Source organism: Gobio gobio (genome assembly GCF_949357685.1).
Source record: "Gobio gobio genome assembly, chromosome: 24".
Lineage (NCBI taxonomy): Eukaryota > Metazoa > Chordata > Actinopteri > Cypriniformes > Gobionidae > Gobio > Gobio gobio.
In genome coordinates, this window is record NC_137120.1 from 25299262 (window position 1) to 25314261 (window position 15000).

Sequence of the window (15000 nt, forward strand, 5' to 3'; positions counted from 1 at the left end):
CGATTTTTGAGTGATACGGAGGTTGGATTTAAAAATGGTCAGGTTTATCTCACTTGTGCATTTTGTGATAACGCTGAATATTGTGTATTTTTTCACACGCTTTTTCACAAGTCATTTGAGATTACTGTTAATAAAAGGTTGAAACATTCACTGACGCTTCAGAAGGAAACGTGATGCATTAAGAGCTGGGGGGTGAAAACGTATTGAATTTGAAGATCAAGGTAAATTGTACTCAATTTGTCTTCTGGGAAACATGCAAACATCTTCTGTTGCTTCTGAAGGGCAGTACTAAATAAAATAAAAAAGATATTTAAACAAAATAAGAAACATTTGGGCATCTTCATCCTGCTCAAAAGTTTTCACCCCCGGCTTTTAATGCATTGTGTTTCCTTCTGGAGCATCAGTGAATGTTTGAACTTTTTTTTAATAGTTGTGTTTGAGTCACTCAATTGTCCTCAGTGTGAAAAGATGGATCTCAGAATCATACAGTCCCTGCTGGAAAGGGTTAAAATTGGCAAAAGATGCTGGAAAACTGAAGAATGTGCAGGACCTGGAGGATTTGTCTGAAGAACATTGGGCAGTTTAACTGCTCAAGACAAACAAGGGATTCATGAACAACCGTCACAAAAAAAACAAAAAACAGGCGTGGATCTTCCAGGGAACGAGAATCAATGGATCATAAACTTTTGGATGGGGTTATTTTAATAAATTCAGCTATTCTTGTAAACATTTTATTATGTAAAATTTCGTATTCAGGACAGTACTAAATAAAAAAATAACATGCATTTTCTATGATCTCTTTTATTTAGTTAAAATTATTCACCTTTTCACAGATTCTGCAAGTGGTTCACATATTTGTTCTTTTCACTGTATGTGTGCAGGTATATATATATATATATATATATATATATATATATATATATATATATATATATATATATATATATATATATATGGTTTATATAAAGAATCTGCACAGTTTACTTTATATTTATCTTATATCATACATTATACCATATTAAATTTCCTTGTTGTTTTTATTTTTCTTTCATTCATATTACAGAATCTGCCCTGTTTAATTAACATGTAAAGATTAATAATACAGTTTTTTTTTTTTTTTTTTAAGTTAAAATCCTTAAAATAGTATTAAATTCCATAATTACAATAAAATTACGTCATAAACTGTACACTTGTATACGTGTGAACGGGGAGTAACTAGGACATCGTTTCAGTTTCAGGTCTTTAAAAAAAATAAAAACTGCAGCAACGTCACTAAAGCTAAAAGCTAAAAGAAACAAGGTTAGTGTTGACTAAAACTGCAACCACCGCCATCCGCAGGAACATCTGCATTAGCTGTAAATGTTCTATAGTTGACTGGTTTGATAAGGTGGGATAACAGACGAATGGTTTCTGTGCGTGCAGTCAACGTTACATTCATCTCACAACCGAAACTGTCACCTAAGTTACTCAGTTGGCATTTGAAAGCTCGCATTTTAATCGTTGGCTTATCACAATCAGTAGCAACTGACAAAAAACAAAACTTGCTTATCAAAACTCTGCCTGCCACAAACCAGTTTAACAGTCAAAAACAATAGATGACTGTCATCCGTGCACGCGACTTTGATCAGAGCCACACCGACAGTCAGCCCTCGATGCCACAAGTGTGCTTTAATTCTCACTGAAATATAAAACCTCTTAATCATATATTACACCGTAACCCTCCCTTAACGCCTTACCTTTGCGCTATTTCATTATCCCGTACGGTTATTGATGTACAGACTCAGAAGACCGCTGACTTTTGATAGGACATCAACAATCACTACATGACAACCAACCTTGTGTGAGATTGTCTGACAGACGCAAGAGCCAATAAGCATACAAGTTTCCATTGCGCAACCGCGATTCGAGCCAATGAGGGTGAGGGGGCGTTTTCTTCGAGAAAAAGCACTCCTTTAGGATTCACGCACTTTAAATGTTTAAAAGGGCTATATGAACGAGTAAATAATCAAACAGCCCTTAATTTAAAAGTCCTGTAAGCAAGCAGTTTAAATATAAAAACGTAAAAAGTTTTTGGTCTGCTCCAACCAAAGTTGCAAAATTATTCAATTCATTTCAATTCAATTCACATTTATTTGTATAGTCACAATACATAACGTTTCAAAGCAGCTGTACAGAAATGCATATGTTTCTACGTTACGTTTTAGAGTAATTTGTTATATCAGAAGTAAATGTGTAAAAGTAATGTCCATATGTCCTCAAATGTACAGTTCTAGGATAATACAACTCATGCAGTTTGCTAACATGTATTCATTTAGGCAGAAACAATGATTTTTGTTTTTACAATTATTACAAGTTGTGATCATAATGATACATTATATAGAAAATTTGCCAGTTTTGTATGTTGATTCAGAGTTGGCGTCTGGATCCAAACTGGAGCTGGCGTAATCAGAAACTGAAAAGCAAATGGAAAATATCCCAGACAGCAACATGGTGTCTGCCCAGATCCAGCCCACATCTGGTACATGTAGAATCTACATGTACCAGATGTGGGCCGGATCTGGTTGACTCTATGTTGCTGTCTGAGTAATTAGCATAGCTGCTGTTCATAATATTTCCAGCAAAAGATGATCATGTGCATTTGATCTGATATAAATGGAGTACAAGATATGTATGTGAATGCTTGGCTAAAGAGATGTGTCTTTAATCTAGATTTAAACGGGGACTCTGGGAGAGTGAGTCTAACTCTGAGCCCCGAACATTATCAGGGAGGCTATTTCAGAGTTTAGGAGCCAAATACAAAAACGCTCTCCCTCCTTTAGTGGACTTAGATATTCTTCTTAGATATCCTACAACCAAAAGTCCAGAGTTTAGTGACCTTAAAGATCGTGATGGATTATAGGCCGATAGAAGATTGGTTAAATACACAGGAGATAAACCGTTTAGGGCCTTATAGGTCAATACTTTGTAATCAATACAGAATTTAATAGGTAACCAGTGTAGAGATGATAAAATTGGTGTTATATGATCATCATTTCTTGGCCTAGTAAGAACTCAGATGCATTTTAGACTAATTGTAGCTTGTTTATTGAGGATGCAGGACAACCAGCTAGTACTGCATTACAGTAATCTAGTACATTTCACCTTACCTGTAGGGCTGACCTCTGGTTGTAGACCATTGTATAAGCCTACATAACATACCAATCAGGCATAACACTATGACACAATATTATTTCCTAATATTGTGTTGCTGCCAAAACAGCCCTGACCCATCGAGGCATGGACCCCTGAAGTTGCTGTGTATCTGGCACCAAGATGTTAGCAGCAGATCCTTTAAGTCCAGTAAGTTGCGAGGTGGGGCCTCCATGGATCGGACTTGTTTGTTCAGCACATCCCACAGATGCTCGATTGGACTGAGATCTGGGGAATTTGGAGGCCAAGTCAACACCTCAAACTCGTTCTTGTGCGCCTCAAACCATTCCTAAACCATTTTTGCTTTGTGGCAGGGTGCATTATCCTGCTGAAAGAGGCCACAGCCACCAGGGAATACCGTTTCCATGAAAGGGTGCACATGGTTTGCAGGTAAAAACTAACATCCACATGGATGACAGGACCCAAGGTTTCCCAGCAGAACATTTCCCAAAGCATCACACTTGCTCCCCTGGCTTGCCTTCTTCCCATAGTGCATCCTGGTGCCATGTGTTCCCCAAGTAAGCGACGCACACGCACCCGGTCATCCACATGATGTAAAAGAAAACATGATTCATCAGCCCAGGCCACCTTCTACCATTGCTCCGAGGTCCAGTTCTGATGCGCACGTGCCCACTGTTGCAGCCCCATACGCAACAAACTGCGATGCACTGTGTATTCTGACACATTTCTATCCAGCATTATCTTTTTGAGCAATTTGAGCTACAGTAGCTCGTCTGTTTGATCGGATCACATGGGCCAGCCTTTGCTCCCCACGTGCATCAATGAACCTTGGCTGCCCATGACCCTGTTGTCGGTTCACCAATGTTGCAGTTTTGGAGATGCTCTGACACAGTCACACAGTTGGCCTTTGTCAAACTCGCTCAAATCCTTACTCTTGTCCATTTTTCCTGCTTCTAACACATCAACTTTGAGGACAAAATGCTCACTTGCTGCCTAATATATCCCACCCACTAACAGGTGCCGTGATGAAGAGATAATCAGTGTTATTCACTTCACCTGTCAGTGGTCATAATGTTATGCCTGATTGGTATGTAGGCCATTCATTGTATTTATTCACAAAATATAAAAAGCAATATGACAAGGGTAGTTCACAAAAAAAAAGAAGAAAGAAAATTAATTTACTCATCCTCCAACCCAAGCCATCCTCTTATGTATGGAAAATATGTCCCGTAGTTTAGCTGTGTTTCTGAGGTGGAAGAAGGCTGTTTTTTGTTTTTTTTTACATTTAAATATGATTTTTGAAAGAAAAGTTGCTGTCTAATATAACACTCTTGGTCTTTAACTGTAGAGGATGAAGTAACACAGCACATCCTTCTAAAAGCAAATTGTATTCCAATAGATTCTGTGTACAGGTTTTAGGTCCAGTAATATCTGAATTTTATCGATGAAAATTACAGGTCATCCAATATTATTTATTAAAACGGCTTCTCAAAGAAAAAAGACATCGGTGCAAGTGGGGAGGGGAAGTTAAGATAAGTTATTTATAAAAAAAGAATGGTCCATTTTTATTTTATGGTGACTTTAATTAAACACTGTTATTGTGATATAGAATACCAACGAATGGGATTTTGACGGTTTAAAAATTGCGAGTTTAATAATTTATCATAAATATCAAGAAATATATAATGGGGAAATGTACTAATCTAATCCCGCGCCGTTTCCAGGACTACCGGGGCTAGTTGACCCGGATCACGTGACAGCGCGGGGGTTTGTTGCTGTCACAGATTTGTAAAGTGTAGAGCCGCGAGACAGAGCCGTCTGGAGCGCGCGCACCGAAAAGATGGAGCAGTCGGCGTCAGGAGACCGGGTTTTCGCAGCGGAAGCCATCCTGAAAAGCCGCGTTAGGAAAGTAAGTAAGAAAGAATGAGGTTTAGGGGTGCGGTGGGTGTTTTTTTTACGACGTAAAGTACACAGAGAGGGTCGTCTTTCGTTTGTCTCGCGATGCGGAGCTTCAAGGCGCCTGCAATGACAAGAGGGGGAGGCCTACTTGCAGATGTTTCCCTATTTAGCGACCCAGGGCATTTATTTGCATTGGCAGATTGGAAATAACAAGTCAAATGTGGGACATTTGGATATGCAACTTGAGTTTGTGTTGTAAAATTGGGTTGTGCTGAGGTCGAGCTGACAACAGCCCGCTAAAAGAGCAGCAAGAGGGGGCTAAAAAGGGACAAAGTGTCTGGCATAAGTCCATGACTAAATCAATGCATGCTGGCTGACCCAAGATACAAAGATCTCAACAATGCAGAGGATCGAGTAGTTTAAATACTGCACGGTGTCATGCCACATGGTTTAAAGTGTTGGTTGTGCTGTATTAGGCTATATTTAAACACACTTTACTGAGCCCCATAAATTAAATAATTGGGCATGAAGTTGAAATAGAGCATGCATTGCTTCGTTGGTGTTAAATAAAGAGGATTTTCTGCTGTCTTTCTCTTCGCAGAGTCGAATCGAGTACCTGGTTAAATGGAAAGGTTGGGCTATAAAGTAAGTGTAAAATATATAATATTTTCACATAGTATTTGATGTTGTTAGTTTCAGAGTTGCAAACTGCAATTTAACCTTTTCTGTTGTTTGGGGAACATTACATTTACATTTTGACGGTACGTAAACTACAACAAATTGACCCAATGGTTTAAATCATGTGAATTAATTCTGATTTAATTAAAGAGTTTGTGTGCCTGTTACTGCATGACACTTTTGCACACATTGTGAAATAGGCCTTATCATTGCAGAAGTGCATTTGGGTAGCTGAAAGTTCAAGTAGTGTTGTGTTCTGACATGATGTACTATATTTGAAACTATTTTAAAGGCACAATATGCAAGAATTTTGGATTAAAATTTCTAAAAACCACTAGAACAATGTTATATATTTTGTTGGCTTGTGTACTTGCGTTATCCCAGATGTTTCCAAGAATGTTTAAATCAGAGAAATAAGCTATTTTAACCAGCACAGAGTAGCATTATAACATAACTTTCAACACACTCAAGTGTCTCTAATATGATAAAACAGCGCTGCGTTACCCCACATACACATGAGCGGAAGCTTTCGTCTGCCAAGACGTCATCAAGCTACGCCTTTGTTTTGAATAAGTGACCTCTAGCGGCGAAAAATTACATATTGTGGCTTTAAGTTAATGTTTTATTTGTTTAAATTATAAAGCATTTATGTAAAGTGAGAGCTATATATAATAAAATAACTTATACAAAAAATTAACTTGATTTAAATGATAACAAGGAAAAAAACCCTGATATAAATATGAGAGATAAAAGCACTTATTTTCTCTTTCGACCGATCAGGGCCGTTTATATCCTATCAATCAAAAGGGGGTGGAAAAACGTGTTCAGACTGCAAACAATGTTCCCTCTAATTTCTTTTCTCGCTGAGCAAAACTTTTCTCTATTGGGCGGACATTTTGGTTACCTGAGCAAAAACATTCTTTATCTGTACAAACGCACATAAAAAAAGTAGTTTCAATAACTTTTAACTTTAATGTGCCATTTCTATTTTATTTAACCATTGATGTAACTTAGTGATATATTAAATAAAAAAATAATTCATAAGTCACTAAATTAAGCACATTTTACAGTGATGTTAACTGTAGTCTTCTTTACCAAGAAATACTATTAAAATCCCCCCCAGGACAGTTAAATTCTTTATAATATAATATGAAAAAAAAATAAGCAGTTACACTGAGATGGTTCTTAATGTGTTTTTGTAAAGTCATTTATTGGCGAAAGGCAGCATTAAACCATCTATATTAAATGTTTGTTTATTGCTTATGAATTTCCAAGATTTTCTATATCAGGGGTTGTCAAACTTTTTAATGGCAAGGATCCCTAAACAATCCCCTTGTGAGATCGATTCTTTATTAGGCTTACACTATAATACAATTATAATAGCCTATAATATAATATAAAAACTAATGGAAGTATTTAAATTGATAGTATATTATATCAGTTTAAATGCTTCAATTTGTTTAAAAAAGTAATTAAATAGATCTAATAGCTAAATATATTCAAAGGAACATGTGAACTCTTTTATAGTTATCTAAACATCCCTGAAACCCAAACCACACACGCATGTATTTAAACTGATGTGTGTTACTTTGGTGTTTAGAGTTTATCGTCTGCGCGGCATTTTATTCTTTCTGCGCGGCCGCGGCATCACAAGTGCGCAGCTGCGCACGCGCGCAGCTTAGAGGGAACATTGACTGCTACCCATACTGTGTGTGAAGAAAATCTCTCTTGAATTTAAGGCAAGTTAACGCGACAATAACGATAGGTTTACATCGCAATTTTTCAGTAATAAACGCACATCTTCGTTATGACAGATGCTGAACAGATGCAGTCACACATGTACGAATCTCTCTCTCTCTCTCTCTCTCTCTCTCTCTCTCTCTCTCTCTCTCTCTCTCTCTCTCTCTCTCTCTCTCTCTCTCTCTCTCTCTCTCTCTCTCTCTCTCTCTCTCTCTCTCTCTCTCTCTCTCTCTCTCTCTCTCTCTCTCTCTCTCTCGATAATTAATCCAAATAAATGCTATAATCCATTAATTCAAATAAATGTAATCTTACGCACTACTTTATCTCTGTGTCTGATTCAAAGAAGGCAGAATGCTAGATCTAACGAGCCGTAACTGACGAAAATAACTGTCAATGTTACCCTACCGGTCAAATATTGCGCTGCAAACATCAGTAGCAGCTTTAAGTTGTCAATGTTTAGTCAGTTGTCAAGAGGGCTGACCTCTTGTAACCAAGTAGTTCCCTTTTTAAGTACTAAGTCGTTATCGGAGTCTGACATGCTGCTCTTCGTGTATACTCTGACAGGTGCTGTTGTTGTGCGTGCTAGGGAACGTAAATGCGCCGTACGCCATCGCGTCGCAATATCATTGATATCGCGATATGACACTTTTTTTATCATGTACAAATTTATACCGGTATTATCGTGGACGGTATGATATGGCACACCCCTAATTGGCACCACATCAGATATCATTCTGAATAATCGGTTTTCGTTATCGGCAGAGAAATTTAGCATCAGTGCATCTCTATTAAGTATATCTGTTTTTTTAAACTGAAATCTTGATGGGAGCCTATAAACCTTGTACCCATTACCATTTTAAAGAATCAAATTTTTTTGTAATACAGACACAGCACATGGGAACCAGAGGAGAACATCCTGGATGATCGACTCATCACGGGCTTTGAGCAAAAGTGAGTGTCACTTAAAGACTTTGCCTTTACCTCTTAACTTAAATTCCAAAATGAAAGTAAATAAAGTTATAAAAATGTAACGAACAACAATATTTATTACATTGACAGTGTGTATGTCCCAACAGTTCATATTTTCAATGTAAGAGCCAGGAAACGATTGTTTACTTTTATTATTTTTCTTCTCTTGCTTAACTTTTTCAAGCTTTTTGCTGCCAGTTAGACTGGGAACTTCCCTCTATGATGACTTTTTAAACAAAGAAGACTTGTATTATGCTTCAATGGCTTTCATTTTGATTGTTATGGTTTAGGCTTGACACTAAAGTGATGTCATATTTTCCTTGGCTTAAATGGTGCTGTCCTACATTTCATAGGGAGCGGGAGCAGGAACTTTATGGCCCAAAGAAACGTGGACCGAAACCAAAAAACTTTGTACTAAAGGTTTGAGTTTTCTTAAAACCCTCTTAGAAATCTATCCCTTTTTTTACATTTTAAATGTTTTAATACAAGTTTATGCCTTGAGTGTTTCAAAACTTAAAATAAACTTCTTGTTTGAAGCTTTAGTACCTCTCAGTCACATTTGCTTTTCGCCTGTCTAGGCACGGGCACAGGCTGGTGATAGACCTCGGAGCTCAATTACCCGACGCACTCCACCCTGCACCACTGCAAAGCCTCCCACCTCTTCCTCTTCTGCAAGTTCAGCTGCTCCTCAGCCCTCATCATCCTCTTCCTACTCTACCGCTCCTACCCCCAGAGTACACTCTCTCGCTGCTGCTCATAAACTGAAGAAAGACATCCATCGTTGTCATAGAATGTCTCGACGGCCTTTGCCACGAACCGACCCTCTGGCCGATCCCACAAGATCCACATCTTCATCCCGTCCTCCCATCTCTCCATTCTCCGAAACTGTCCGCATTCTCAACCGTAGGGTCAAACCTCGGGAGGTTAAGCGGGGACGCATAATCTTGAACCTGAAGGTCATTGACAAATCTGAAAATGGTGGAGCTGCCAGTAGAAGGTCACCGCAGTCTTCTGTGGGGCGGGCGAAAATCCCATCCCGAAATCGCATCATTGGGAAAAAGCATGGGGACATGCCTTATAGGCCATTCCAGCATCCTATGAAGATGTTGGGCTTCCCAATGTACGGCCAGCCATTCGGGCTTCACCCCTGTGGGCAATTGTCCTCCATGGCCAATGAAGGGTCCAACACTGGAGCCAATCGAAGAGGTTCCTCTGCAAATGGGCAGAAGTGTCAGTACCAGCCGCCACCTTCTCCATCCAGCTCCAGTGGGTCTAACGGCAGTTCCCCTTCATCTCAGAAACAACTGACTCAACCTGAAGCTCCTACTTCAACTAAACTGTGCTCCCCAGCCTCATCCTGTTCCCAAGATGCCTCCCAACCTCATCCAAAGTCCAGCCCGGCGCCATTCCTCCCTTCCTCTCCCTCCTATTCGTCCTCCCCATCATCCTCTCTTGAAGACGAAGACCAGGGCTCTCGGGGCGGAAAACGGAAACTTCGACAACGAACCCAGCCGGGTCAAGCCACGGTCAGCCAGGTTAGTGACCGCACTACTGCCCCACTTCTTGAGGAAAATAGGGTGCCAAAAGAGGGGGACCCCGATTGGCACCCTGAAATGGGCTGTGCCAATGTAGTCGTGACTGACGTCACCACAAACCTTCTCACAGTCACCATCAAGGAATTCTGCCATTCTGGAGCGGGTTCTGAACCCCCCTCCCCTTGCCAAGCTGACAACCCACCCTCTCCCACCACAGCTGCCTCTTGAAAGTTCCCCCTAAATGCCCCCAGCCAAAATATCTGCCCACTTAACCCCATAAGAACTTGCCATAATGATATTAACGCACCCTAAAATAGTTGCCGTTAATGAAATTAAAATGTATTTTTGGTGAAATTGAGATGTATTGATGTAATTTTAAAGGCAGGGTTGCTTCCCTTGACCTATACTTTTTAAACAGCATGTTATGATGGTTTTGTAGTACTTCATGCCTTTCTTCCCCCTCTTTTTTTTCCCCAGTGATCCTGTCTTTCCACAGCCTTTTTGCCCAGTAATTGCACCTTGTCTTGTCACCACCAGTGCTGTAGAGACCGCCATTCCCATATCTCCAGACCTAAAGTTCAGAATCCACCCAAGAAATGTTGATCTCAACAGCTTTCTTGGACTCGAGATGTTGTACCAAGAATTTTTTTTATCTTTTGAGGTGCTTTGTTATTAGAATAACAAACACTCCTCCTTTGGAAGTTCAGCCAGTGTGGGTGAAGATTGTGTATCCACACACGCACTTGTTAGATAACACTTATTGTGGCAATATGCCCATTTAGGCATCCAACCCATCGCCAACTGTCTCCTTTGCTAACGAAGAACCATTGCTCATGAAGAACCCAAGTCATCGTGGCGCTCACTAGATCACCCGGGCGTAGACGTGACTGTATTTATATACACCAAGCTGCGAAATCCTGAGGACAGTTAAGTTATTTCCTTCCGCTTGAACGCTTTGATCCAGATGTCTGCCGAGACTCTAAACTGACTCAAGTGTGAATGCTGAGGACTGCATCTAAAGTGTGGTACTACGTTAAACCTTCTACATACTCAACAACCCACTTTCCTTATTGGAGAAGTACCTTCTCATATTTGCCTTCTGACTACAATAGTTTGTGTTTCATGTAATAGTTACTGTATTTTGGGGGTTGGTAACCAGAGGTAACTTCTCTCAGAACTTGATTGAAGGAGTTCAAATACCATTTTAGAGACTTTTAGAGTAAGTGGGTCACAAACCTACCAAATATAACAGATTGCCTTGATTGATGAAAAGGCAAATTGCCTTTCGCACTCTGAAACGTTACAGTCCGGGACCATGTTTATTGTGAGTGTTATGCTGGTGACTGCATGTCGTTGGTCACTTGAGCTTGTCTGCAGGTCCAACCAGGTGCTAGAATTGCCAATACAGACCTGGGATAAAGCTAGCTTGTTTAGTTAGTAGATGCTTGGGATGTGTCTGTACCGGTATTGTTATTGGTCCAATAATATCTATCTAGTTTTGAGAACGTTATCTGTGCATTGGTAGCAGATACATAGATATATATACATATAGCCACATTAGCGGCTGTTTCTATGTGCCGCTATACGTAAGCCGTCCGCCATATTGGAACGGTCCGAAACCGGTCCGTGACGATTCGAGAGAAAGTTGACTGAGCATCTGCAAACGTAGTGTGACGCATGTATGAATATTTACATCTGCAATAGATTTCAGCATATGGTTTTGCTAAGCTAACACATTACAAGACGGAGGTGTCAGCTAACATGACATTAAAAAGTTACCATAAGGTACTATAGTAAAAACCTCTAATAATGAGTTAATGCTAAAAACACAAACAAACATGAGAATGGTTAATAAAGGCCTTCTGAAGCGAAGCCATGCATTTTTCCATGCGCATATTTACAACTATAATTACTGGCTTCCCGGAATGGCCGTATGCGAGACGAGTTTCGACAGAAGAGTGACCTCTGACCCGGCGCATGGCGTATTGGCGAACGCGGAAGTGTAGAGGATATAGCAAAACAAAACACCGGTCATGAATTAGAAGTCTAAAACGAGATTTTTTTTTTTAAAGAAAAATGTTGGGAGGAACTTGAATTTGTTCCCCGGCCCTATTTGTTTGAACGAGGAGAGGCATCTACTCTCACCTAGCTTACGCTACTCCTACATCCTACGTCATGCGTCGGAGGTCAGAGGTCACTCTTCCACCGAAACTAGACTCTCTTGTGAACGTGCGTGTGGCCATTACCGGAAGACAGTGATTATAGTTTATAAAGTTTTAAATATGGATATTTTTTATTACAAAAAAACATTGCTTCACTTCAGAAGGCCTTTATTAACCGCCTGGAGTCGTATGGATTACTTTTATGATGGATGGATGCATTTTTTGGGGGCATCAAAATCTATGGTACCATTCACTCCCATAAAGCTAGGAAGAGCCAGGATAGTTTTTTTAATGTAACTCTGATTATGTTTGGCTGAAACAAGAATGTCACACACACCTAGGATGGCTTGAGGGTGAGCAGATTATGGGATAATTTTCATTTTTGGGTGAACTATCCCTTTAAGTATCTGTGGTTTCACAATGCTCAATGTTGTGATGACACACTGACCGTTACAAGATGGCTGCCGCGCCGACTTGTCTGGAGCGGTTGAATGTAGCATCTACGTATATATCTATGAGCAGATACACCGCTTGTATCTACTCCACTTTTACTTGGGTTATAACGGGCAGTTACAAAGGTTAAAGGAATAGTTAATCCAAAAATGAATATTCTGTCATCATTTACTCACCATCATGTTGTTCTAAACCCGTACCAGAATGTTGATGGTATTTTCCATACAATTAAAGTGGATGGGGAACAGGAGCTGTAAAACTCCAAAAAAGGACAAATGACTTTTGTGCTGTATTCCAAGTTGTATAAGGCATCCAGTAGCTTTGTGTGAAGAATGGACTAAAGTGACTAATTCTTTAAAGGGTAGTTCACCCAAAAATGAAAATTCTGTCATTAATTACTCTCCCTCATGTCTTTCTAAACCCGTAAGACCTTCGTTCATCTTCAGAACACAAATTAAGAATTTTTTGATGGAATCCGAGAGCTTTATGACCCCCTATAGACAGCAACGTTATTACCACTGCATGGCCCAGAAAGGTAGTAAAGACTTTGTTAAAATAGTCCATGTGACTCCAGTGGTTCAGCCTTAATGTTATGAAGCGTGAACCACGTCAGAGACTGGCACAGATTTTTTTTTTTTTAATCATCTTTTCATAACATTAAGGTTGAACCACTGCAGTCATATGGACTATTTTAACAATGTCTTTACTACCTTTCTGGGCCTTGAAAGTGGTCGTTGTGTTGCTGTCTATAGGGGGTTTGAGCTCTCAAATTTTTATCAAAAATATCTTAATTTGTGTTCCGAAGATGAACGAAGGTCATATGGGTTTGGACCGACATGAGAGTGAGTAAATCATGACAGAATTTTCATTTTTGGGTGAACTAACTCGAAAAATACTAGAAAAGTTTGCTTGACAGCCTTGGTCACCATTCACTTTCATTATAAGACATAAAGAGCAGCTTGGACATTCTGCTAAATATAATCTTTTATGTTTCATTGAAGCAAGGTTTAAAAATACAAGAAACTGAGTACATGATGACAGTTTTTACAGGGAAGTTTAATATTTACTAAAAGCTAAAGGGTTTAGTCGTGTCATGGTGTAACTTAATTATTTTAGAATTGTGGGAAGCTTTTCACAGGCGTATTTTGGGCAGTCCAGCAAGCAATATTAAAACCTGCCACATTAGGCCTAAAGAAACAGGTTTACACACCGCTTATGGCAGCTAACTTGGTTGTACTGAAGGATGATAAAATGTCAGACTCCTCCGGAGGACAAAAGGCAAACCTCATTATATGATTTAATTATAGAACACAATTAAGTTCCACTTGTAGTCATATAGCCATCCTCTAATGGAGCACTTTTACTCTATCACTGTGCCTTTAGGGAGAAATGAACCTTAGAAAAATGGCTTTTTTAAAAAACGTTTTTCCCAAAATGATTTACAAATATCGACAATTTTTATAATTTTTAGCGTGTGTATATACATATGAAATTTTTAATGACTTTAGTTTACCGGCTTCCAAACATTATTGTGAACTCGTCTAACTCGTTCTTTTTGTTCATCAAAGTCAAACGTTTATCCCAGGTCTGAAATAATTCATGTTGTGAACATTACCCCTGGTGCTGCCACACGGAAGGCGCCACGTTCGGTTCATCTGTACAGAAATATATCTAATATCGAAGCATGTGTTGCATTTAGCTGCTCTGTTCGACCCCTTAATGTTGTTACCTTTGCCTACAAAGTGTTCCACAAACAGTCAAGTCTTCGTTTACCTTTATATCCGTAATGTTAGAAAATAGATGTTGCTATGGTGTGAAACAATGCAAGATGGTTTCTCCTAAAGAGGTAGCTTAGCACTAAGATAATACGTGGCCTACATTTCATGCAATAGGGCTTGTTTTATATAGGATGTAGCCACCAGGGACCATCACGGCACAGACAAGAGATTATGTTTAAAAAGGTAAGGATGAAGGTATACTGGAGGTTACATTCTCAAATATCAGTGTCTGATGTGTTTTTTTTTTTATATTTTTTATTATTATTATTATTAATAATAATGTTTTCCGTACCGTAGAAGTGAATGATATGTGCTGCCTTTATTTTATAGCCATTGTTGTTCATTTTGACTAGTCTAATTTGGGTTTGAGAGTTTAGAACCCAAAACAGAAGTAAGTGTGATTTTATCTCTTTGGTAATGTGTAAGGTTAATGCCATTGATGAAGCTGATTGTGATAATGAACTTGTTGCTATGACATTGTAATGTAATGGATGCATGATTTGAGAACCCTAATTGTACAGGTCATTTAAATGTCATACTGTTGTGCTTTGTGTTTCTTGAAAGAGGCTTTTAATAAAATCACTTTAAAGACACTGTCTTTGTGCCACCCACTTAATTATATTGTTTGTTAAAATG

General features: G+C 39.1%; 2 protein-coding genes across 5 annotated transcripts in view; one reads left to right on the forward strand and one right to left on the reverse strand.

Annotated features, from left to right (window-relative positions):
- pla2g6 (phospholipase A2, group VI (cytosolic, calcium-independent)) overlaps positions 1-1843 on the reverse strand; it is a 24713-nt gene extending 22870 nt beyond the window's left edge. For 2 of the 4 annotated variants that reach the window (XM_079808643.1, XM_079808641.1), the window contains exon 1: positions 1-87. This exon is cut by the window's left edge and continues 306 nt beyond it. The gene's annotated coding sequence lies outside the window, so the exon portion shown is untranslated. Of the gene's footprint in view, positions 88-1736 lie in introns of those variants that run through there. The other 2 variants (XM_079808644.1, XM_079808642.1) reach the window with 2 other exon arrangements.
- A 3147-nt stretch (positions 1844-4990) lies between these two features.
- cbx6a (chromobox homolog 6a) lies at positions 4991-13004 on the forward strand (the record flags this gene model as incomplete). Its single annotated transcript, XM_079807689.1, has 6 exons — positions 4991-5059; positions 5651-5694; positions 8353-8418; positions 8790-8856; positions 9015-9971; positions 10449-13004. 6 exons carry the CDS (start codon positions 4991-4993, stop codon positions 10449-10451), a joined length of 1206 nt encoding a protein of 401 aa, XP_079663815.1. The 3' UTR covers positions 10452-13004.
- Positions 13005-15000: the final 1996 nt, after the last annotated feature.